The sequence below is a fragment of the Mustela putorius genome, unplaced genomic scaffold (assembly GCF_011764305.1).
Source record: "Mustela putorius furo isolate JIRA1106 unplaced genomic scaffold, ASM1176430v1.1 tig00000561_pilon_pilon_pilon, whole genome shotgun sequence".
Taxonomy (NCBI): Eukaryota; Metazoa; Chordata; class Mammalia; order Carnivora; family Mustelidae; genus Mustela; species Mustela putorius.
Genome location: NW_025421415.1, coordinates 1,293,006 through 1,318,001, shown reverse-complemented (window position 1 = coordinate 1,318,001; position 24,996 = coordinate 1,293,006). Strand labels below are relative to the sequence as shown.

Sequence of the window (24,996 nt, the reverse complement as noted above, 5' to 3'; positions counted from 1 at the left end):
GTTTGGAGTGTCTATGCTCGAGTGCAAGCTCTTCCCAGAAGCCAAAAGGGAATAAATTGGAAACTTAAGGATCAGGGTAACGGTTCAGCAGCGAGGTCCCCAACTCTTGCCCAGAGGGTTGATCCCCAAGGCTGCAAGCAATTCTCAGGACTTGTAAGCGAAGGAGAACTGTTGTGAACAAACCTCCCTCTCTGACGCTCCCCAGAGCGCAAGGGGACCCTCGCCCTCCCGCTGGGTCGGATGGCTGTGGATGCCCAGGGTCCCTGCTCTCGAACTGGATGGGAAAAGGCCAGGCGGCCACGGGAAGCAGGGCCTGCGGCGACCGCGCTGTCGGATCGCAGCGCCCTCCGGGTTATTAATGGGCCTGGCGGAGCCGCGGTGTCTGCGCCCCGGCCCTGCAGACCTGCCTCAGCGAGGCAGCCTCGGCGCCCTCCTGCGTGACCCAGCCTCCACAGCCCAGCCTCCCTGGGGAGCCGTGGTGCCTCACCCCCTACGCAAGGGAGTCCCGTGGCTAGTGACAGACTGATGGACAGAGGGACGAATGGCTGGAACTGGGGCACATTCAGAGCCTCCTAGCTCTTGCACCTGGCTTTGGTCACTGCCAGGCCTGGTGGATCGCTCTAAGTGTGTCCTATCCGTGCTAAGACAGAGGGAAGCCCAGGTAACCTTTGACAAAGAGAATCACTGAAGAATCTTCAAGGAAGGAACCCCTAAGGGTAACCCCGCCTTGGGGCACACGAACCCTGGTTTTGACATTTGTTTCATCCCATTTCAGTGAAGAAGGGCTCCAGTCGGACATGCTTCTCCTCAGCCCCTATCCCGCACTCTTCCCAAGAAAGCCCAAGAAATGCGGGACCCTCTGACTGCAGGGGTCAGACCCCTCCTGGAGGGGTCCCAGTCCCCCCAAGTGAAAAGCAGCAACCTGTTTCTACAGGTGGGGAAGTACCCATGCCTCTGGGCGTCCATCACACAAAGGCCCCCTCTCCCAGTAACACCAACTAATCCAAGGAGAGCATCAGTCTCTGCTTCTGACTTTAGAGCCTAGGTGGAAAGTATTCCTAACCTTACTATATGTCAGCCCTTCCAGAAACGCTTCACACATCCTCTCAAGCTTCTGACTGTGAAAAACGACAACTTCATGACAAGGGGGGAATGGAAAGAAAAAAAGATGATAAAAATCCAAAGTCACCCCGTGCCTATGCCATTCCAGACTCCTATCCTGAACCAAATATCATATCATGATCCCCATTTTGCAGATGAGGTAATTTGAGGTTTCACGGGCAATTTTAACGAGACCAAGGATCAGAAACTAGAAAGTGGTAGGAAGATTCACAGTCAGGTTTGGATGACTTCAAAGCCTCCAGATCTAAAGATCTACGGAGACCAGTGAAAGCTGGGAGAGTTTTATACCCAAACACATCATCAATAGAACTGAAGTATTTCACCGAAAGCACTATTGGGGGGGGGGCACAACAATTGCTCTAACATCAGTGAATTGCAGAGATTTCTGCATCTCTCTCCCACACTTGGGTTTGGGGAGGTTCAACGTATCAGAAAGTGAACAGATGATACCCTGGATTCTGAATTTTAGTGTCTGACCTCAGAGATGACCTTTCAGCATCGTAGCAAAAACAGCTTAAAACAAACGGCAATAAGCAAAGGCAACACACCCCGTAAAAAACAAAAATCAAATCACTCCAGGGAGCTGCTTAACTCCCTTTCCCTTTCTAGCTGACTCAACCAGGCACAGGGGAAGGAGCAAGAGCATTTGATATTCACTCCTCACCCGTCCACACCAGAGATCCTGTCAACTTCCCACATCTCCGCAACTTGTACTATCAGACCAAATATATCAGTAATAAAATAAGGAGGAAAAATACCAACTCCGGCCACCACCCCCACAGACAGCAAACACACTCCCCATATTTGTTACACAGGATAAAACAGTGGCTAGCCCTTCCTCCAAGCGGTCCTCCAAAACTCTCTTCTACCTAAGTTTCAACGGTCTCCAGCGGTGTTGAAAAACTTAATAGCGGCATTTTGCTTTAGAAAAAGCAGAGTTTCTCCCAATATGTAGAAGACTACTGGTGCGTGAAGTCCACAGCAGCGAAAGGAGGCCAATTCACTTCAATTACATGAGTCTTAACTGATAAACCACCTCATGCTTCCATCAAAATATTCTGCTGGAGAAGTTGACCAATGCTATCCAATTACATCTTATATCTTGTTGTTTTTTAATACACAAAACCTCTGCCATTGAAAACACCTGGCCTCTAACTCTCTTATACAGCCCAGAGTCCCAGAGTATTGTGAAGATGCTCCAGACAAGTTGTTATTACTCAGGGGTTGAGAAAAGCGGCACAGTGAGACAAACATTCTAGCAGAGTGTTTTCTAGAGACGAGCCATAAACACCTATAAGCTCTGAGAGACAAGCCGACTAGATGCCCCAACTGCACCCCTCCAAAATGTATATCACACATACATTACACACAACATTCCACGCCAGGAAATACATAATACAAGTCTATTTGTATTCATAAAGAGTAAACAAATAAACGTTCTTGGGTTATCTTAAAATAAAAGGGTAATTTTCCGTAAGTCCCTAATTATTATTTGTAAAGTGTTTTCTATATCTGTGAGAAACATAATCAGAAATCTCCAAGCAAGATACTGTGCAATGCTATTTCTAGGATTAGGCAATAGGAGAGATCATGGTCCCTCCCTCCTCTGTCTCTCGTAGGTCTGTCAGTGCTCCTGTTTCTGCTCCTGTCCCTGAATGAGAGGAGGGAGCACCAGGTTACAGACTGAATTCACCCCCTGACTTGGGAAGGCCAGGCCAAGTGTAACGAAAAGCAGACTTTGACTCTTCATTTCATACCCTTGTGTACTGTTGGGAGTATTTTTCCCACGACACATACAACTTTTGCAACTGAAAACGGACCTATTTGAAGGTAAAGGGGGCCAAAGCAGGCCACGGTTTTCTTTCCTGGTGTTTCACTTCGCGTTCTAGGAAAGGTGAAATTTAAAACGTTTCGGGCCTTCTTTGCTGTCTGGGGAGGCTGACGGAGGCGTGTGGGCCCCCGGCAGAGCCAGGACCCGCGGGGAAAACCCCCACCACACCAAGCCTCGGCTCCACGACACCGCTAGGCCTCCGCCTGCCCTCACTCATCCTCTGGAAAGGACACCGAGATGCGGCTGAGAAGCCTGCCTCCCCGCCTGGGCGGCAGTAACAGCCAAGCTATAAATCGTCCCCGACCGCTGGGGAGGTCGTGGCCCCCAGGCCCGCAGGCCGAGCCCGGCGGGGCGGGCGCCCATCGATCCCGGCCGGCGAAGCGCCCCGGGAGTGCCGCCTGCTGGTAGCGGCGTGCGCGCTCTGGGCGCGGGCGCGGGGTTGCCGGGGTCCCGAGCCTGGGGGCAAGCAGGGCGCCGCGGCCGGAGGCTCCCACACCGGGGTGCACGCCCCCGGCCTCCAGCCTGCGCTCTGCCGCCAGCCTTCGCGCGCCAGGGGCTAGACGGGACGGGGCGGAGGGCCAGGCCCAGGCCGGCTGGAGGCCCGGCACCCCAGTCCGAACCTTGAAGGCCTCGGCCCCTCCCTGCCAGCCGGGGGCTCCCCGACGAGACCTAAGTGGCCGCGACACCGCCCCCTCCCCGCGGCTGCTCGGCCTCCACCCCACTGGGGCCTTTCGGGCTCCCGGGAGAGGCCCCGGAGGCGCGTCCAGAAGGCGAGGCAGGCTAGCCCCGGCCGCCGGTGAGGGCAGCCGACTGTGGGCGCGCGGAACCTTCTGGAGCGCTCGGTCTCGGCGAGTTTAAAGCTCCCGGCGAAATCGCGCAGGCACAGGGCTTCCCCCGCGCCGCCTGGCTGCCGGCTTGGCCCAGGGACCAAGAGCGCGAGACAAAAGCGGGAGGAACAGAAAGTGGGGGGGGGGGGGACGCAATGTGGATTTTACTTGTCTTCCGATGAGTGTATTAATAAATTAAATGGGAGCGCCGGGGTGTGCGGGCGGGAGAATATTGCGCCGAGATAAACCTGGCTGGCCCCTGCCCCTGCGAGGCGGCCATACACAACACAGAGATGATGAATAGGACGGAGAGAAGATCGAAGCGGGCCTGGGCTGGCTCCACTCTCCCCTACAAAACCATAGGGCAATTAATTGTGGCTTGTCCCCTCATCCTTCATCTCCTGGTGGCACATATCGATGGAGATTACTGCTGATGGACCATTTTATCACCTTAAATAAACAGTCGCCACCTCTTCTAACCTCAATCTAATATATGGCTCTATGTTCAGTTTCAGGGCGCTAGATAACGAATGATGTAAAATAGCTAAATCATGTGTGTTACGGGATGGGGCTGGGCCTGCACACAAAAAGAGAGAAAAGAGAAAAAGAAAAATAGAACACGAAAGCCCACACGCTGGCTCCTAGCCTCCCTCCCACCAGGGACTAGGTCTGAAATCTAAGTCGCTGGCGGCTGACAGCGGGACGCTGGGCAGGAGCAGCGGAGCCTGGGCCTTAGTGGCAGGAAGACCCCACTGCGGGGTTACTGGGCTCGGGAGCTCCCCCAAATAGGACCTGCGTTTCCCAGCTGGATGGGAGGAGACTGGGGCAGGTCTGACAGTACCCTCCTTTTAGTGCGCTCTTCCCCGCGTCTCTCTCTAACGCTACTGGACAAACCCCAGATTCCCTTCTCTTACAAAGCCCCACTCCCCTACCCCTTGGAAAGGGTGGTGCTACCAAGATAAAAGCCTCAGGCCCTACTCTGACACCTGAGTACCTGCCAGTGCTGTTCCCTCCACTGTTCCCTGCATAGCAAGGCTTCCCCAACCTGCAAGGAGGAAGAGACCTCCAGCTGGGGAAGTTGCAAAGCATCCCCATCCCACGTGCAAAGACCCCCCCAGGGAGGACTTAGCTGCCAACTCCCTCCCAGATGGAAAAAAGGAACACCTCCCCTGAATGGTCTGCAAAGGCAATCAGCCAGACCAGAGACACTGCCTGGTATCATTTGTACAAACACCAGGGGCGCCCTGTGGCCGCCTTTCCCTACCTTCCAAGAGGAGTGACGGGGTCTCAAGCAAGGCACCAGCTCCCCAAACCGAGAAGAGGCAACAGCAGAGGAGACTGACCTAATCAGTGGCTTTAGGCAACCAGGCAGCAAATACGGGCGTACGGTAATACAAGACACGGAAGAAAGGCCCCGTCTTCCATTTCTGTTATACCACCGCCCACTGGGATTAGGGAGGTGAAAAAAAGGCAAATAGGCATTCAGAGAGTCAGGGGAAAGTGTACTTCCATGGTGATATAAACCCACAGGGATAAGAGAAATATATGGGAAGAGTTCACCCCAGCCAGCATATACAGTGTCTGCTGTTTTTAAGTCCTTTCATGTTAAAGCAAACTACAGGACCCTCCGCTATGCCTTAACTGTGGTCTTGGCCAAAGATGCCAATAAAGTTTCAAGGTGAAGCGAGTGTTAATGATTCACACGTGTTACTGGGTTGTTGCTCCCAGGCAAAGAGGGACTCTTGTACAGGAAAGAGAATTGAGGGGGTCCCTTTCTTAGCCTTGTAAGAGAAAGAAAATGACTCAACATCCTTTTAAATACAAAATAATAAAATAAAGCAATGTGGAGTGGTCACTTCACAGATTGCTTCCACAAGCAGATGGCAAGAACCTAAAAGGTTCCTAGTTTTCCTAGTTAGGAAAGTATGTGCAGGGGAGAAAAATTAACAGATTCTTTCCTTCTCGGCAGCCCCTCACCCCACCCCATGTCACCCCCACCCTCATACAACCTGGGAATAAGCAGCAGCTCTGGTTTTCACCACCTTTCCAGTAACAGACCAACTTACCCCACCAAGGGGGAGCCCAAAGTTTGCATTTCTTTGTTTTGCATTTCGATTTTGTTTTGACCCCCTCTCTGCCCCCCTCCCCCAGATTAAACCCAAGCACTTCTCACTCTATCTTTGGAAAACACATCCCAAGGTTTCCAATGAGTGTGTACTCTGGCCCAGAGAAGTTTCTGGAAGGATGGCAGGCCCACTCGGCCAGCATTACACAAAGCTACCTCAGCTTTCCATTTTCTTTCTCAAAGGCCCTTTAATTAGGAAACAACGAGAAGTGCAACCTCTAATAGGACAAACTGCCTTTCTCTGCCTTCTGTGGTCTCCCCCGCACTCTGCACAGGGAAGCAGTTCAGTCAGTCGACTTAAAAGGGGATACCGGATGATTAACACAATGGGAATGATTTAAATAAATCATAATCCATTTCCTCCGTCCAGAGGAAAATGTTACCTGGATGATCAGATGGATCAATAGCCACATATTAATTAGCAATCTCTCCCAATTCTTTCTCAGATTAATCTAGGTTTTCTTCTGAAAATGCACTGAACCTTAAGACTGCACTGTGAATAATACAGGATCCCAGGGCACAGCCAGAGGTCTAGGGTGCTGCTGCTGCCATCTTTTCTGACACTCGTTTAATTCAGCAGAGAAACTGCAAGTTTGATGAGGCACGTTCAGGCCACAATGACTGTATTTCAGAACTGTCTTTTCCAAAGCGTTTCTTGCCTTTTTAATTTCCTTTAAAAAAAAAAAAAAAGAACTGTTTATGAAAACAACATATTCAAGAAATTCAGGAGGAAGATAAGTGGGTTTTTTTAAAAAAAATCCATTAGGACAATATAATTTTATCAAATCTTCTAAAGTTCCAAAATACACACCTCTTCTTAACAACAGGGCAAATTCGAGGAGAAACCCTCATTTTAAACCAATACTTTACCCTCAAGCTCTGAAGAGGGAAAAAGTAAATATAACTGCTCTTTTTTGTTAGTAATAATTATCTCCATCAGAAAAACAATCGCCATCCCTTATGAAAAGACTGAAATATCGCCATCCCTAGGCTCGTGTCTAGCGTATCCTCATCAAAGTAATGACTCTGGGAGTCCTTTAGCGCAAACCTGTAGTTATTTTGCTTTTATAACGAATTAAGAAGTTCAGGAAATTAAGAAGTTCAGGGAGCGGTAGACATTCTGCAGGAAGGGGCTTATTCAAAATAGAGTAATTATACATGTTTATCATCAACTTTCCTCCTGCAGGAACTAAAGGAAGGAATGAGATGAAAAGGGCCAAGTGAGCGCTGAGCTTTCAAATCCTCTACTGCTTTCAACTTGACTCTCTTTTCCTTTAATATTCTCTCCAGAGATCTCTGGAACTGTATGGAGCACCTACACCAATGCCTTAGGTGTTCACATCGTAACTTCTGACACTACCAAAAAGAACTGGGTGTACAGCAATGCACATTCTTGGCCTTCATTTAGCCTTTTGTTGCAAGACCTCAAAACAGAGCTTGTACTTGTGAGCAGCGTTTGAAACTCTGAATATAGGCATCGAAGCTAGAAGAGACTCTGGAGCTCTGATTAGGCTTTTGCCTAATTTTTGAATTAGGCATTTGCCCTTTACTGGGCAACAAGGAGACTACACTGCTAATACTAAACCACTGCCACAATCATTAAAACAAAGTAAAATAAGTAAATCAACAAGCCTGCCTACGGACTGCGAATGTTTAAACGATCTCGGGTGCAGGGAGAACGCGGGATCCGCAGGGAACGACCCCACCCTGCAGTCGGAAATGTTTTCTCATTAAGCAGCTGGCAATTTTTCTTTTTCTCCTTTCTAAATAAATAGAAGACCTAATAATAATGCCTGCCTGCAAGAAGAAACTGACCCAGTGTCATCCAAAATTCCTACTCCAGCGGCTTTTTGTCCCCTGACAACCCGGCGGCCCGAAAATAAGCAGATGAAGTTAACTCCAGAAGCAAGATATGGAGAAGGAGACACAAGCCCTGGAATTCACGGTCCCCAGAAAAACTGAGCGTCCCTCTCGCGTCCCACTGAGGCCAAGCTAAGCCCCCGCGTGCGCTGCTCGTACCCGCCCGGCCCCGGGCACAATCCCACAAGGAGGCCAGAGATCTGTGTGCCCGGTCCTCGAGCAGCTCGGCTGCGAAGCAGGGAATGAGGGGGGAAGGAAAAAGGAACCCCGAGGTGCCACCCGGCTTCCCATACGTTCTCTCGCTTTCTCTAACGGGAAAATTTTGCCACAATGGTCTGAGAGATGCAGAGCCGCGGCCTGGACCAGCCCCCCCCCCCCACCACCACCACCAGGAGTCCCAGCTCGGCTCATCCGCCCGCTTCCCCGCTTCCCCGCTGGGCGCCCGCGCTCGACGGCGCCCGCGCCCCTGGAGAGCGCGCGGGCTGCAGCTACGTACGGTTGTTGGGGTCGCTGGTGTGCTGGTTGAGCGGGATGATCTCCATGCGCTGCTGGCCGTACAGGTAATAGTCCAGCTCCTCCGCGCTGCAGCGGAAGCGCGGGCCGCCCCGCAGGTCCCCGCCGCTGCCGCCGCACTTGGAAGGGCCCGGGCCCGAGGCAGCGCCGAGGCACAGGTCCTTGGGGGGTAGCGGCTCCGCGGCGACGGCGGCGGCGGCCAGAGGCGCGAACACCGGCAGCTGCGCCACGGGCAGGGCCGAGAGACCAGCCAGCGCGGCGGCGGCGGCGGCCGCGGCGGCGCAAGAGGAGGCAGAGGAGGCCGAAGTGGAGGAGGACGCCGGAGTGGAGGAGGCAGAGGAGAGTGAGGCGGGCCGCGGGCGCAAGCTGTCCGGCGGAGGCTCTGCGCGCTCCGGAGGCGGCGGCGGCGGCTGGAGAGGCTGCGGCGCGCCCAAGGGACCCGCGGCGGCGCCGCCCTTGAGCGGGCCGCCGCTGCCGCCGTGCGGGAAGAGTTGCTGCCAGTGCTGCAGATAGGCTGGGTCCACTTTGAGAAAGGCCGAGCCGCCGGGGTCTCCCGGCTTCAGCATGTCCGACCTCTCAAGCTGGGGGCAGAGGGTAGAAAGGAGGGTGCGCGTGAGTCGGGCCCCAGGGCCGGGGAGGATGACCGCCCAGACCCCGGAGCGAGAGCTGAACTCCGGGCTCCGCCTGCTGCCGCCCGGCGCCGCGGCTCCCTCTTTCCAACTCCGCTAGGGCGCAAAGTTTACTCTGAAGCCGCGGCGCCGATCGAAGGGAGCTCCGTGCAGCCCGCCTTGCTTCCGACCCGGGGCGCCCAGCTCCCGGCCCGCAAGTTGAAGCCCGGCGCAAGGGCGCGAGGGCGCTCGCCCGCACAACTCGGCGGCAGGAGGTAGCCCCCGCTGTCCGCCGGCGCCCGGAGCCGACCGAGCCGGAGTGGCGCAGCGCCGGAGCCTCGTTGGCCTCCGGCGCCAGGAGGCGGGACAGTCTCGCCCCCCGCCCCTAGCCCAGGATCTCCAGCTTCCTACCCAGGAAGCCCAAGACCCCCAGCCCTAGACAAGCCTCGCCTTACCTGGAAACTCGGAACTGCCGGCGGGTGCGTGGGTGCGTGCGTGCGTGTGTGTCCGTGAGCGCGCGGGAGAGTGTGCGTCCCGGCTGCGCTGCGCTACATGCCCCTGCGCGGCGGAGAAGGAAAGCCCTTGATGTGGTCCGGCAGCCTCAAACCCTCCCTGACCTCTAGGGACGGGCGCGGAGGCCCGCGGAGCGCGCTGGAGCAATTCAACGGAGTGCGCGGGAGCGCGGGCCGGCCCGGGCGCGGATCCGAGCCCCGGTAGGCTGCTGCGCTCGGCCGCGGCCGCGTCCCGGTCCCTCAGCTCCACGCTCTGGCAGCCTCCCGGCTGGACACGTGGGTTTTACGACAGCACAAAATACAAATGTGTGTGCGTGCGTGCGTGTGTGTGTGTGTGTGTGTGTGAGAGAGAGAGAGAGAGAGAGGAGGAGGAGGAGGAGGGCGGGAGAGAGAGAAAAAGAGAGAAAGAGGGAGAGAGACAGAGGTAGGGAGTCGGGGGAGGAGGGAGGCAGGCCAGAATCACGGAGGGGAGGGGGTAAGAAGGAAGTTCTAACGGCTGGATCCACACGCGGCTGGCGCGCCTCTCCCGCACAGCTACCTCCTCGGCCCTCCCACCCAGCCACTCGGGCCCCCGCCCGGTTTTGGCGTGACGTCTCGCTCTCGCTTGTTGTCTCTTTCTGCCCATGATAAGTCTTTTCGAGGTGCCAGCTCACGGCCCTGATCTTGCAAGCAGTGGAAACGCGGAAACCGGAATGCATCTCCGCACGCACTCGGGTGTCCGCACTGGAGCAGGCGCGCCCAAACCGCGAGGGGACCAAGTCCCACTACCGGGTTTGTGCTTTTACCCCGCGCAGTGTTTGCAGGAGTACTGTTGGGTGCCAGAATCTACTAGCCTGCCACGCAACTTCCCACAGAAATCCTGGCGTGGAGAGGCCGGGGCGGGGCGGGTTGCGCGCTGGTATGAAAGCCTCAGGCTGCAGACGAGGAGACGGGCTTTGGTGAGCTGGGAGGCGTGAGACCGAGGGTCTCTAATGGGTACCTAGTGCTGGCGGGACTCAAGTCTGTTTTCATAGCCGGGGAGGCGGCCACAGCGGAGTCTCACCGGGCTTAGCGCTAAGCCCACCCACTCTCCAGTTGTCTCCCTGGGGGGCTCTTCTCCGTGTGGGCATCGGAGGCAAGTATCCCCAGCTCTCTTCACGGTGTTAAACTGCTCTCGACGCCTGCGAAGCTTGTTTGCCCTTGACTGTTAGGGGCTGCCCCCGGTGGCGGCGGGGGGTGGGGAGCGGGGAGCGGTGTGTCTTGTAGGAGGTTCTTGCCGCAAACTTGGTATCCGGTGTGCGGGCTGGGAGAGCAGCCCCACCTCCACCCTGACCGCTCCGGGTGCCTTGGGGCCGCGAGGCTACCCTTCCCTGCGCGGTCTCACATCCACGAATTGGGCACAGGCCCCCAGTTCCTCCAGGAACCCGCAGAGCTCCGTGGGGGTAGGGCTCGGACGGGGGCGGTGGGGGGAGGGTTGTGAAATTGACCGGCTCAGGCGCTTTCCCCATGCTGGAGTTGTGCCCACACTCAAAGAGAAGAAATGACATTTGTCTTTCCCCAAACAAGCCAACTTACTTAGCACCCGCCACTCTGAACAATTGATAGCCACTCTTCCCTGATTTCTGCTTGTTTCTTTTTGTCTTCCCACCACTCATTTCGTCTGAGCCTGGGAACCGCGCTGTTTAGACTTTGTCCGGGTCTCACGCAGGATTGCTTCGACGCTGGTTGGAACAGAGTTGGACCGACAATGTTTTGACTGGCGTCGTTGTGACAAGGTCATCAGTCATTCTTGGATAGATTGATAGTACCCAAGTTTAAGGCCAACACCACGAGGGAAAACCCACGTGCTGTGGGCCGCGAGGCTAACCGAGCAGTCTGCGCGGGCTTTGAACAACTCCATGGGGAGGAGAGTAGGAAGTTCCAGGCCCGTTTCAATCCACTTGCTGGAAGAACTGCCGAAGAGAAGCGGTAGGGCCTCGGGAAAAGGGGCAAGCAAGCTCTCTTTCTCACACTCTGCTGGTTCCTTGCTGGATCTCTGGAGAGACTGGGAGCACGGGGGAAGGGAGCGCGGACGCCGCCGGCAGCGGCCCCGCCGCCTTCTTGTTTAGAGCCAAGCCGGCTGCGCACGAGCGTTTGGTAACCCGGGACTGGCCTTCTCCGAGAACTCCTCCCCATACCGCCACCCCCAAACACACTGGAAATTATCGAGATTTTCGGACGCCAGTTGCAGGAACTGCTCCCAAGACCTCCTGGCGCCCATACCCTGGGAAGCCAGGGGTTTGCCTTTCTAGGAAGATTAGGGGATCGGTCCACGAGAGCCTCGGATTGGCCAGGCACGGGTAGGAGCTTCCACTATGTTTATTCTGCCCAGCAGCCCCGCGGAGAGAGCGTTACCATTAACCCCATGTTACAGATGGGGACACTGAGGCTCAGAAACTAGGTTGCCTCAGGTCACACCGTTGTTGAGTGCTGGAAACCGGGCCAATGAGGCACCACGTGTACTCTCCTGCCCACCCTAGTCCAACCTCTCCCCTCACCTTCCAGACTGACGCCAGAGGGGTGTCTGGTACTTCGAGGGAGATTTGGCTCCCCTTGCCTTGTGGGGGGTCAAGGGGAGAAACAGAGACTGCCACGGAGCCTCGGTCCGTCCCTATGCCAGGATGTGGTGTCCCTGACTCATCAGGTTCGACGGGGCCCTAGGGTGCAAAGGCCTTAGAGAACATGCGTGAAGGAGGCGGTTAAAAGTTAGAGTGGGCGCTCTGAAGGCCGGGGACTCCAGGGGCGCAAGACCAGATTTGGAGCCGAGTGCATTGGGAGTCTGAGCATTCCCCAGCGCCTCCCCAGGGGGCCCACGACTCGGGGTCAGGGTGCTGCTGGCACCCAGATGAGGCCGGAGGGGCTGGGCTGGGGCCGAGGTCAGCGTGGCCCCACCACCCGCGGGCGCAGAGCTGCGTCGGCCGGCCCGCCCGCGGTCCTGGAGCGCTCAGTGCCGGGCGGAGTCGGCCGCCCACCTACCCAGCTGAGCCCGGGCCCCTCGGGCTCGCCGCCTCCCTGGCACATCTCCTCCCGGGGTCTTAGAAAGCGAGCCCACCGGCCGGAAGGACAGGCGCCCCTCAAATCTGCTCCCCTGCTCTTCATTATTTAGAAGACGACCGCGGAAACAAATCACTTGCACCACTTAGGAAGCGATCAAACCTTTATAAAAATCCATCGCTCCCAAATCGATGGACGAATATTTGCTGGGAATTTGTTCCAGAGGAATAAATAAGGAGCGTGAGTGTATTAAATGCAAACGGGGGGACACGGTGGTGTTTTTCTTCATTGATTAATGACCTCTAAAATAAAACAAGTGGGAAGAGGAGTCGGGATCGATAAATTAACTACCCAAATTCATCATTTTCTCGAGCAATTTTTTTTCCCCTGAAAATTATCCTTGGGAAGCCCATTGCACCCCGAGCTGGGAGGGGAAGACGGGAGCTGGAGGCGGAAGCAGGCGGGAGTGGCAGGGAAGGGCAGGAAAACTAGAAGAGGAGTCGGTCAGGGAGACCCTCTATCTGATTTCGTTTGACATACAATTTTAAAGTTTGCCTTTCATATTAATTATATATATTTTTTTCCTGATGGAGGAGGGGAACAAATGGTCCGCTGCCTTTGACAGGACTCCAATAAAGGATTCAGCAGCTCTCCTGTCTGCCCTCGGCGCTCCCGCTTCTAGGTTTAAGGTCATGGATGGCTGAGTTAATAATTCATTAATATAGACATTTATTCAGAAGGGTTCTCTGAGACCCGCTCTCCCGCCTCCTCCCGGAGATTTATTTTCCCGGGAAATGGAGGGGGGCGGGGGTTGGCCTGCAGGTGAAAGGAGAGAGAAGGAGAAAAATGGAAATGAAGGGAGAGCTGGTCCCAGCTAGGAGGAATCTTTATTTAGCCAGATTCGTGGACAGGTCCCTCCAGCCTGCTGACAAACACTTGGTAGAAAATGTGGCATCCAAACAGCCCAGGGACTCTGGCCTCCAGCAGTCCTCCTGCCTCTGTAGACATTGCCTTATTCACAAAGCCCCCTTCCTCCAGCTTGAAGATCTGGAAGAGCCATCCGAGGACCCTGGAATGCAGGCAAAAGGGGGAAATCTCTGGAAAGAGATGATCCTACCCCCTTACCCCCTACCCCCCCCCCCAGCTCCTAGGAAGTTCCCAAAGGAGGAGCTTTGCAACTTGCACCCATGTCAAAGAGCACAGAGGGATCCTGGTGGACAGCATCCCCTCAGAAAGGCACTATGGGGACATGCAAACCAAACCAAACCACCAAGCCCAGATCCATAAGAAGTCTATCCTGGGCAGGGTTGGGGGGGTGGGGGATAGGAAAAAAATGAAACAATGAACAAGGAGTTGTCAGATACTCATAAGTGCTCTGGGAAGCAACTGAGGAAGGGGGATGGGGAAAGAACATGCCGTGGACCAGCGGGTGTTAGTAAGTGAACTACGGTGGTCAGGAAAGGCTCCTCTTATAACTGGAATACAGACTCAGAGCAAGAGGAGGACTGTCCTGTGCCTGGCATGGGGCATTCGCTATGCCACCCTCCTGGCCCTGGGGCTCCCTTAATAAAAGGGCCTCCCCTCTCAAGGAGCCCCAAGGCCCTGGGGAGGAGTCTGCCTTGTCAGCTTCCGGACACTGGGCTCCCTCTGCTCCCACCGGTTTCCCCCAGCTCCGGAAAGATGCTGTGAGCTCTTCCATGTCCTTGCAAAGGCAAGGTTGACATCAGCAGAAGTTGGCTCTGTTGCTGGTGACTTAGAGCCTTCCCACCCCCAACTCCTCTGTTTCTTCAACGTTCAAACGGAAGGATGGGACTAATGCAGCTTTCCATCCTCAGGTTTTTATGAAGGAGCTACCAAATGCTGACCTCCATGTCTATGATCGATTTTACACCCAACCTCGGAGAGTCTTAAGATGTGTGGTGTGCAAAATGTACTGAGAAACCCAAACCAAGGAAACTCATACCAATTACGCTAATCACTGCCATTTTCCTCCTGACCCTTGGCACCTTCCCCGCTTTGTCCTCACTCAGTGACAAAAAGCAGTGTGTGAGAAAGAAAGGCCACCAGTGAGGGTAAGACGCAGGGCTGCGGTGGGGGGAATGGAAGTTGCTGGAAATCTCTTTCCTCAGAGGCTGCCGCAGGAGGCTCTCCATTCTGAGGCCGTGGCAGTTCAGACCCCGCATCTCCTCTGCCTGCCTCCGGTCACGACTGGATTGGGAAGGCAAGTGCCACACTCTGCCAGGTCAGAGATGGCCTCTGAGGCCAAGAGCCCAAGCTTGGCCTATTTCTGACCGCCCTCTTTCATCCTTTGCCAACATCACTGTACACGGCACCTGTTCACTTCACTTGAAATGCAGCTGAACCCACCAGCACCTTTCACAGGGTCCCCCAACAGCTGTCACTCAAACGATACCTCTCTCTGCACCCGGGGCCTGCTTTGGATTTGGATTTGACCTGCTGACCTCGAGGCGAAAGGCTCTCCAGTCCATTACCGATCCCTGGGGCCGGTTCATTCCCCGCAGGAAAGCTTTTAAATATATCCCTTCCGAAGCTCAGGGAAATCAGCGATTATGATTTGGAAAGACTTCATGACTTTAAAACATATCAAGGAAGTTCAGTCCCGCAAAGATTTCACGGACAGCCGTGGAGCGAAAGCCAGCTGCTCTTTTTTGATCTTGACAAGTCAAAGAAAAGAGAAATAATTAAACGTAGAGAACTGTCCCTTCAGAAACTCAGGTAGTTCCTTCACAATCTCTTTCTTAGCTACTCCCCAACCCCCCCCCCCGTCATTTCCCCTAAATCACTCTTCCATTTCCCCCAGATTCTGTAAGAACAGAGGAGACCAAGAGGAGTCAGCTGCAAATTAACAGCTATACCGAACAGCTAAGGGACATCTACTGTGTGCAAGAGACTACGGGGGCGGGGGGCATCTCTGGGACAACGTCCATTGACATTCTTCTAGCAGACGGCACCTGGTTCTAACACAGTTGACTTTTGGTCACCAGAGTGTTGCCTGAATTAGGCGAAGCCTGTAGGCCTCACATTCTGATCAGGATAAGGCAAGCATATTGTAGGGCATCTGTTTGAAATTAGGAACATATGCTACAGTTGATTCGCATTCGGAGGGGTGGTGGTTCCTACTGCCTGGTGGCTTCCCCCGAGTGCCTGGCAGCGGTCTGAGAGCCAGCATGGCTTCCAGGGAGCCCCACAAATAAGGGGGCCCTGAGGGCTTTGCCCCAGGGTGGCTGGAAGAAATAGGCCCCCCAACTTCCACAGGGGCTCTTTGGACATACTCGTGGGAGCCCTGAGAAACCTATCTGCTCCATCATCATATGCTCTGTTGGCTGGAGTCGGGCTATCATGCTCCTCTGACTTCGGGGGTCAAAGGACAGCCCTGAAATGTGTTTCTATTCTTTGATTTCCTTTTTTTTTTTTTTTTTCAATTTTAAAGGGATTATTTATTTGAGAGAGAGAGAGAGAGCATGAGTTCAGGGGCAGAGCGGGAGGGGAAAGCAGTCTCCCCGCTGAGCTGGGAGCCTGAGGCAGCGAGACTTGATCCCAGGACCCTGGGATCATTACCTGAACCGAAAGCAGTGTCTTACGTGACTGAGCCACCCAGGCGTCCCTATTGTATGATTTTTGGTGCGTCTCTGTTCTCTGTGTAAGAGCCTCCCAGGAAACAAACAAACAAACAAACACATAGAACCTACTCTTGGTTTCCTTTTTGGAACCAGAAAACTTGTCTTTAGAGCCAAATGAAGACCCTGTGCAGAATGCTGGGGGCAAAAGCAGAAGAAGATAAATCACAGTGCCCTTGACTTCCATGGTCTGGGGAAATCTGATAGATTCCCAGCCTTCTCTGCCCAGTTCCTAGGATCTGGAGCCAGTCAGTGACATAAGAGTTCTGGAGAGGAGACATTGTCGCTGTAGGCAAGGAGATGACGAGGCAAAGCTCCACAAAGGAGATGGGCTCTAAGGAGAGCCCACATTCAGGCAGGTGGTGAGGAAGCGGGGAAAGGCATTACAGGACAGGGGGCACTGCCTGAGCAGAGACCGGAGAGAAGACCCGAAACAGATAAACCAGGAGGCTCGGGGGACTTCTCTAAGTCCGTTCATGGGAATACCAGCGAGGTGGCTGGCCGTGCTCTCTCAAGGCAGAGTGAGTCCCACTCCCTACTCCTGCACCGGGGGCCTGGACTTCTGTTCCATAGACTCAGAACAGTTGTTTTATGAGAATTTCCTAACTGATATGCTCAAGTTTAAGTCTGAAAGCTCCAGTATAAAGCCAGCAACACAGCAGAAATATACTGGATTAGATTTGGCAAGCTCAGCAACACCACTTCCTGGCTCTGGATGGTACAAGCTAGAACTCTCTGACCTGCTTTTTTTAACAATAAAGAACTATATATATAGTTAACATATAGTTATATAGTTAACATATAGTTAACATATATATAGTTATATAGTTAACATATATATAGTTAACATATAGTTAACATATATATTTATTATTATTATTTGTTATATATATAAATTTTTTGAAAGATGTATTTTAAAGAGAGAGAGCATGAGCAGGGAGAGGCAGAGGGAGAGAGAGAGAGAATCTCAAGCAGACCCCCTGCTGAGCATGAAGCCCACCGCCAGGCTCCATCTCATGACCCCAAGATCACAACCAGAGCCAAAACCAATTGTCAGATGCTTAACTGACTGAGCCACCCGGTACCCCTATATATAATTTAATATAAGTATATTTTATCCATATTATATTTTATATATTATTATTAATTTAATAGAAACATATTTTAAAATTAAATATATATATATATATATATATATATATATATATATATATGCATATATTAGGCCCGCGAGAAGTTTCAAAGATCCTTCTGAAGTAAAAATCATTCAGGAGGGGCACCTGGGTGGCTCAGTGGGTTAAGGCCTCAGCCTTCGGCTCAGGTCATGATCCCAGAATCCTGGGATCGTGCCCCGCATCGGGCTCTCTGCTCAGCCGGGGAGCCTGCTTCCCCCTCTCTCTGTCTCTGACTGCCTCTCTGCCTGCTTGTGATCTCTGTAAAAAAAAAAAAATAAAATAAAAATAAAAAACCATTCAGGAAAATGTTTCAGAATTGGCAGACAGATTTCCCAAGGATCCTTACAGACTAGTAATTGTTAATCCCCACCTCAAAAGAAACAAAAAGAAAGAAGTTACAGAACAATGATAAAATTCTTGAGACTCAAAGAAAAATGATCATTTTTTACGTTGGCAAGACTGCCAGATTCTTAAATGAAACTTTGGAAAGGTTAATCATGTTCATGTAATACATCCTTAGTCCATCTTTATAATGTAGTAATTGAAAGGGACACTGGGACATTGATTGGAAAATGAACATTTTGAAAATTCAGTGATTAGCAGCCTGATTTTTGAATATATTGTTAAGTGTGACCGAGTTTCGGGCATTTCCTTCTTGTCTGTCTACATTGGCAAGCATTTTTCCATTGAAACATATGTTTGGGTGGACAAGTATTTTATTTGGCAGCAACCTAATAGTTTAAGTATAGATTTCAACATCAAATGTTTGCTCCATAAGCAAATGTTTTTCAAACAGAAGCATTTCTCACAATTGTTTCCTCATACAAATGTTTATCTTGGAGCCAGCAGAGAAGGCCAAGCATTCCAGTAAATCTCTTCAAGACGTTCATCATGATGATTTCGTCACCTTTGAGAGTTTCTACTGGTCACATTCTCTCGCAGATTTTTCATGGGTCGCTTTGCAAGGCCAGTCCCCAAAATACTTTGTAAGACAAGTGCAAGCATTTTCAAGATGATTTTTTTTTCTTGGTAGAAAAGGAGTGGAAATACATGCACGCCTAACAATGCTTCATCTGCATAGATGCCAGTTTACCTGTGATAGGATTATTGGTTCTATTTGTCTTCTCATTTCCAGATACAGAGTTGTGAAAGCAGATGGCATGGGTCCCTATGCTCCCTTCGCTCTGACAAAAAGGAGAGGCTCAAGCCCATGCGAGTCTCTGAGTAATTGCGTATTATGTGTGTGAAGACAGAGGACCCCTGGGATTTGAAGAATCAGTGATGAGGTAATCTGGCCGGGCTCTTTCAAGTGAAGATAACAGAAATTAAATTCAACTAGCAATAGCTTTTTAATTTTTTTTTTTTTTAAGGATTTTATGGCTTACATATGAAAAACCAGGTTATGGGGTCTTACGTGTAGATGGATTCAGGAATTCAAACAACAACATGAAAAACCAGGTTATGGGGTCTCACGTGTAGATGGATTCAGGAATTCAAACAACAACATGAAAAACCAGGTTATGGGGTCTCACATGTAGATGGATTCAGGAATTCAAACAACAACATGAAATCTCAGCATTTCTCTTGATCTCTTGGTTCTGTCTTCCTCTGTTCTATTTTATTTTATTTTGAGAAAGAGAGAGAGAGAAATATGTGCACGAGGCAGGGAGGGGCAGAGAGGCGAAGAGAGAGAATCTTAAGCAGGTTCCACACTCAGCCTACAGCCAACGTGGGGCTCCATCTAATGACCCTGAGATCACGACCTGAGCCATCCACACACCTCCCTCTGACTTTAATTTCATGCAGCATCTGCCATGTGGTTGCTCCCAGCAGCTCCAAGCTCACTTTATTCTTCTCAAGAGCAATCCGAAGGGAAGATTTCATTCATTCCAATTGTTTCAACGGAAGTTCTGGGTTGAGAGACACCTAAGGGGTTCGGTGGGCTAAGCATCTGCTTTCAGCTGAGGTCATGATCCTGGAGTCCCAGGATTAGCAGGGAGTCTGATTCTCCCTCTGCCCTTCCCCCACCTCTCCGTGCTTTCTCCCTCTCACTTCCTCTCTCTCTCTCTCTCTCTCTCAAATAAATAAATAAAATATTTTTTTAAAAAAGTTCTGCTGTTGAGTCCTAATGAGCTAATGTGAGTAACCCAGCTATCCCTGCACTAATCATCATTCCAACAAAGGAAATGGAGTATACTGACTGGTCAAGACTGGATATTAGCCCTAACCATCCAGAGACTGAGATCTGGGACACCAAAGAAAACCCAAGTGCATTACCAGAAGATGTTGGAATGAATGATGAACACGTAAAAGTCGATGGCCCCTTCCCTAGGACGGTTTTGCCTGCTAATCACTCCAGGTCCCTTTTTATAGGGAACATTGCCATGGACAAGCCCACACAGGTGGTAGCAAATCTGTATTCATTCCTTGAATAACAGGCAGAAATACTTGGTTCTCTGTCCTAGAACCACCAAAAAAAAAAAAAAAAAAAGTCTTCTTGGAGCAGAGCTATAACTCTCAAGTTTGGCTCTGAGAGCAAGTCATCCTGTGACCCACACCAGTCCTTGACCAAACCTTTTGTACCCCCTGTTTCCCTATTCACTTTCGAAGACTGACTGAGAAGCAGGCAAGGGCATGTAAGCAACAGCCCTAGCGGTGCAACTTCTCAGAAAGCTTTTAAGAAAGTTTTAGTTGCCATGCCCGTTAGACTTCTGGCTTGGCCTCGGGCTCTTCCCCATTTCTTCTATCCTGGAACACACACATCACGAGTGGAGGTATAGAAGTCATTTTGCACAGCTGAGGAAGAAAGCCTCAAGTGACTCAGGGATGAGCGAGAATGGAGAAGGAGCCCAGGTCCCGTGTGGAATCACTGAGCTATAATCCTAGCCTCGGATGGTCTGCCCCCAACCGTCTTCTTCTTTTTTTTTTTTTTTAAAGATTTTATTTATTTATTTGACAGACAGAGATCACAAGTAGGCAGAGGCAGGCCAGGGGGGTGGGGGAGGCTAACTCCCTGCTGAGCAGAGAGCCCGATGCGGGGCTCGATCCCAGGACCCTGGGATCATGACCTGAGCCGAAGGCAGAGGCCTCAACCCACTGAGCCACCCAGGTGCCCCTGCCCCTAACCTTCTTGATAAGCAAGACAAATAAATCACCAGATGATGGCCAAATGCAATCTTAACTAATACACAAACCTCCAAACCATCTGTGTAATTCATGATGTGGTTTACAGAAGGGTTTTATTAATGAGGCATAGCTGGTGACTTGATTTTTATCAATTATTCTTGCTCTCTAGGCACTAAGCTCATGATTTTCATGTTTTACGAAGACATCCACTGTCTGCACAGGCAGTATAGCTGGACAGTAGAGTTAGTGGCTCGAAAGTCTAAGTCAGAGCATTTGGATTCAAATCTAGCTCCAACACTATATAACTGGTAATTGCGTGACCTCTGATAAGTTCTTCGAAGTTTTCTTTGCCTCAAGGACCTCATCTGTAATTTTATAGTGTCATTGAGCATCCAATGTGCTAGTCCTGGAAAAATATTTACAGCACATAAAGTGCTATCCATAGGTTATAGCTTATTATGAATATTGCCTTTTAAAAATGTGCTTAAAATTTTATGACTCCTATGTTGTTGGTGTTCTAGAGATAATTCCAGGCAACACGTACGGCTCAGCAACAAGCTCATGAAATGACGACATTGGTGGTTCATTGTTCCAGCTCCTTTGCCCGCTTGTTTTCCCCTTCTACCTCCGTAGAGAACTTCCAAAATTATGCCACCAATATGTCCTTATTCAGCTGTAGCTGAAAACCAAGGCTGATTATGTTTTGACCTCTAATTGTGTATGAGTCACACCCCTACCCATACACAGTGTTGTTAAGACAGTCTGTGTCATCACCAAGTTCCCCTTGACCACAGACCTCATCTTTTCTCTTCTGACTTGATTCCAGGCACTTTCGAGAAAATTTATTCCAATGTTTGGGCCAATCTCTTAAATGTACATTTACTTGCCTTGGCTGAATATATTTTCTCATTGACTGTAAAAAAAGGCTAGATATGAAATCAATAATTATGATTGAGAACATGTATATTTCACACAAAAAGAAATGCCTCAGGAGAAATACATGCCATTTTAGAGTCTATAATAAGTAGGCTAAGTGGTAGGTCACTGTCCTGAACATTAGGACACTCCTCTTGGAATAAATCGGCTATCTTAACCACCTCCTCACCTCCAGCTCAACTACATGCCATTTGCTAGGAAAAGGACTGGGTTTTAGGACAAAGGTAAACACTTCTAGCTAAAATTTATTGAGCACAGATGGTACACCAAGTAATAGGTTAAATGCTTTTCATGTGTCATTTCATGGAATTTTATTTTGATATGAGTTACCTCGTAAGGGAAACATTTACATTATTTTATTTACAATTTTACTACTTAAGAGCGCATCTCTAGATAATATCTTTCATTTCACCTGCTTCTGAATTTTATGAATAGAATAATGCTGAATGCTTTTTTGGGGGGAATATGGTCTCCTTTTACACAAAATTATAAAGTTAAGCTCTATTTACATTGTCGTATATGACTTAGCTCAGTGACTTTTAAGGTTACATATCATAAGAATACAAACCATAATTCATCCATTTTAAGTTGATGGACATTTGAATGGTTTTCATTATTTGGTTATTATGAAAGATGCTGCTATGAACATTCCCAGACTTTATCTTGTTGCATGTATGCATGAGGTTCTAAATGGTAGAGACCGGTCAGTAGATTGGCTGGTCAATGATGTTTGTATATCTTAAACTTTGCTAGAAAGTATTAAACTGTTTTCTAAAACGGTTACATTAGTTTGTACTCCCACAAATAAGGGAGGAGAGTTCTTGCTGTGTCATTCTTTGTTAACCCCTGGAGTTATTAGTTTTTATATTTTCTTGGTCTATCTTGGCAAATTTTGACATTTCAACATTAACTTGCATTTCCTTGATTATGGATGAGTTGAACACCACTTTTTAAGATCACTGGCTATCACTCTTTTGAGTGACACCTATTCATGACTTTTGCAACATTTTATCTTGGGTTGTCTGATTTTTAAGATCTTGATTGGCAACTTTTTTTCCCCTTATGAGTCATTCATTTATTGTATGCACTTCAGATCAATCTTCTCCCCTTCTGTGACTTATATTTTCACTTTAATAGGGCCTTATTTTGATATATTTTTGTATGATCTACGGTTAATGATTCATTAAGAAATCTTTCCCTAGGGGCACCTGGGTAGTTCTGCCAGTTAAGCATCTACCTTTGGCTCAGGTCATAATCTCAGCGTCCTGGGATGGAGTCCTGTGTCAGGTTCCTGTTCAGCGGGGACTGTGCTTCTCCCTCTCTCCACTCATGCTCTCTCTCTCTCTCTCTCTCTCTCAAATAAATGACAATCTTTTTTTTAAAAAAAGATTTTATTTATTTATTTGACATAAAGAGAGCAAGAGATCACACATAGGCAGAGAGGCAGGCAGAGAGAGAGGGGGAAGCAGGCTCCCTGCTGAGCAGAGAGCCCAATGTGGGGCTTGATCCTGGGACCCTGAGATCATAACCTGAGCTGAAGGCAGAGGCTTTAACCCACTGAGCCACCCAGGCACCCCTAAAAATCTTTTTTTTTAAAGAAATATTTCCCTATCCCTATCCTGAAGTCACAAATATATTCTACTATTTAAAACATTATTGGACTTCTATTTCCAGCCAGGACAGAATAACAGGGACTGAATTTACCCTTCTGTCCAACACAACTAAGAAACTCAACAAAATATGTAAAACAACAGTTGTCAAAACACTGAACATCAGACAGAGAAAGACAGTGATCTCTGAGAAAGGGACAGCGAGGAAGATGAGCTCTCCACCTGCCCCAGTCTACTGCCTTGATACAGGAGAAAATCAGGTGGAGACCAGCTGACTTGCTGAGTTGAGGAGACAGAGACAAGATCTGGGGGGAGCCCAAGGCAGCTAGAATCTGCAGAACAGAGGACTCAGAAGATATAGAGAAGGATCTCCAGAGATCTGAAGAGAGCCCTCTAGAATGTTCGACAGAGTGCTGACCAACGTGTGTGTGTGTGTGTGTGTGTGAGAGAGAGAGAGAGAGAGAGACAGACAGACCCGGATTTCCCCTCTCCTAAGGAAATCAATGCATCTAGTTTCTTAAATACCCTTCCTGAAACATTCTATGGATTGTATTCGCTACTTTGTGTCAAATGCTAGATGACACACACTGCTTTGTACCTTGGTTTTCTTTTTAACTTAAGAAATATAGCTTTGGGATTTGACCAGATCTATAAATAAAAGAGGTTTCTCAAATTTTTTTAGTATCTGTTTGATCTAATCATTAATTGAAGCAGTTCTCTACTGACAGCCATTTAGACTTGTTCAAATCTTTGTTATTACACATAATGGCGCAATTTTGCATACTTTCTTTTGCATATTCTGATGAATATTTAATGGTGTGGTGTTGCAGGCTCACTTGGGCTTTTGAGAGCCATTTGTTAAAATTTCAGGAACTGTGAGAACTGGTTGATGTTAGAATAGCTTGAAATTAACCATGTAGTATTTATGCCAGTAAAACTGATAACCCTGGGGTGCCTGGTGATTGAGTCGGTTAAGCATCTGCCTCCGGCTCAAGTCATGATCTCAGGGTCCTGGGATGGAGCACCACATCGGGCTCCCTGCTCTGCAGGAAGCCTGCTTCTCTCTCTCCCATTCCCCCTGCTTATATTTCCTCTCTCACTGTCTATCAAATAAATAAAGTCTTAAAAAACACTGGCAATATCTATAGATAAAAGGCCCACTCCCTTAGTTAGGGGGACAGGTGGTTGTTAAGTATGTACAGCTTCTACTAAACACATTTCCAATAGTGGAACTGCTGATTCAAAGGGTATGTAGCACTTGTAATCTTGATATATATAGACAAATTACCCTTCGTGGATTTCTACTAGCAATGTATAAAAGTTATTCCTGAATTCTCATTAACAGTGTTATGAAAATTATTGATTGTTGCCAATTTGATCAGGGAAATTGGTTTCTCAATGAAGTTGTAATACTTATCCCACTTACTATTGAAAATTAACATCTTTTTATATGTACTTTTAGTTTCTTTCTAAAGGGGCCCCCGGGTGTCTCAGTTGGTTAAGCATTGGGACTCGATTTCGGCTCCAGTCAAGATCTCAGGGTCATGAGACGGAGCCCTGAGTTGGGCTCCATGCTGGGTGGAGGCTGCTTAAGATTCTCTCTCTCCCTCTCCCTCTGCCCCTCTCCCCATTCCCAGCCCCCTGCCCACATGGGCATATTCCCTTTCTCTTAAGAAAATGAAATTTCTTCTTATAAAAAACCTCTATTCATTCCTTCAGCTGTTTTCCCCCTTTAAAATGTGGGGATTGTTATTATAATGATTACTTGTAAAAGCTCCTAATACGTTAAGATTAGCCCTTGTTCTGGGATATGAACTGCTTACATCTTTTCTCCAGAATACTGGTTGCTGTTTCAATTTGTTATGGTGGTGTATGCAATGCAGATTATTCAAAACCATTTTTATGTAACTAAATGCATCAAGATTTTCTCTTGATGCTAGTGATGTGAAGCATCTTTTCATGTGCTAATGAACCAGTTGTATATTTTCTTCAGAGCAAATATCTTTAAAATCCTTTCCCCATTTTAACATTAGGTTGTTTGCATTCTTACTGTTGACTTCAAACTTTTTTTTTTTTTTTTACATATTCTGGATACATGTCT

General features: G+C 49.7%; 1 protein-coding gene across 2 annotated transcripts in view; it reads right to left on the bottom strand.

Annotated features, from left to right (window-relative positions):
- Positions 1–9,788, bottom strand: part of PRDM6 (PR/SET domain 6) — a 102,243-nt gene extending 92,455 nt beyond the window's left edge. The window contains exons 1-2 of one of the 2 annotated variants that reach the window (XM_045081417.1): positions 9,342–9,788; positions 8,262–8,859 (exon numbers count right to left, since the gene is read on the bottom strand). In XM_045081417.1, the coding sequence (XP_044937352.1) occupies positions 8,262–8,844 (583 nt within the window). In that variant the 5' untranslated portion in view covers positions 8,845–8,859; positions 9,342–9,788. Of the gene's footprint in view, positions 1–8,261; positions 9,290–9,341 lie in introns of those variants that run through there. The other variant, XM_045081418.1, reaches the window with a different exon arrangement.
- Between the last annotated feature and the right edge of the window lie 15,208 nt (positions 9,789–24,996).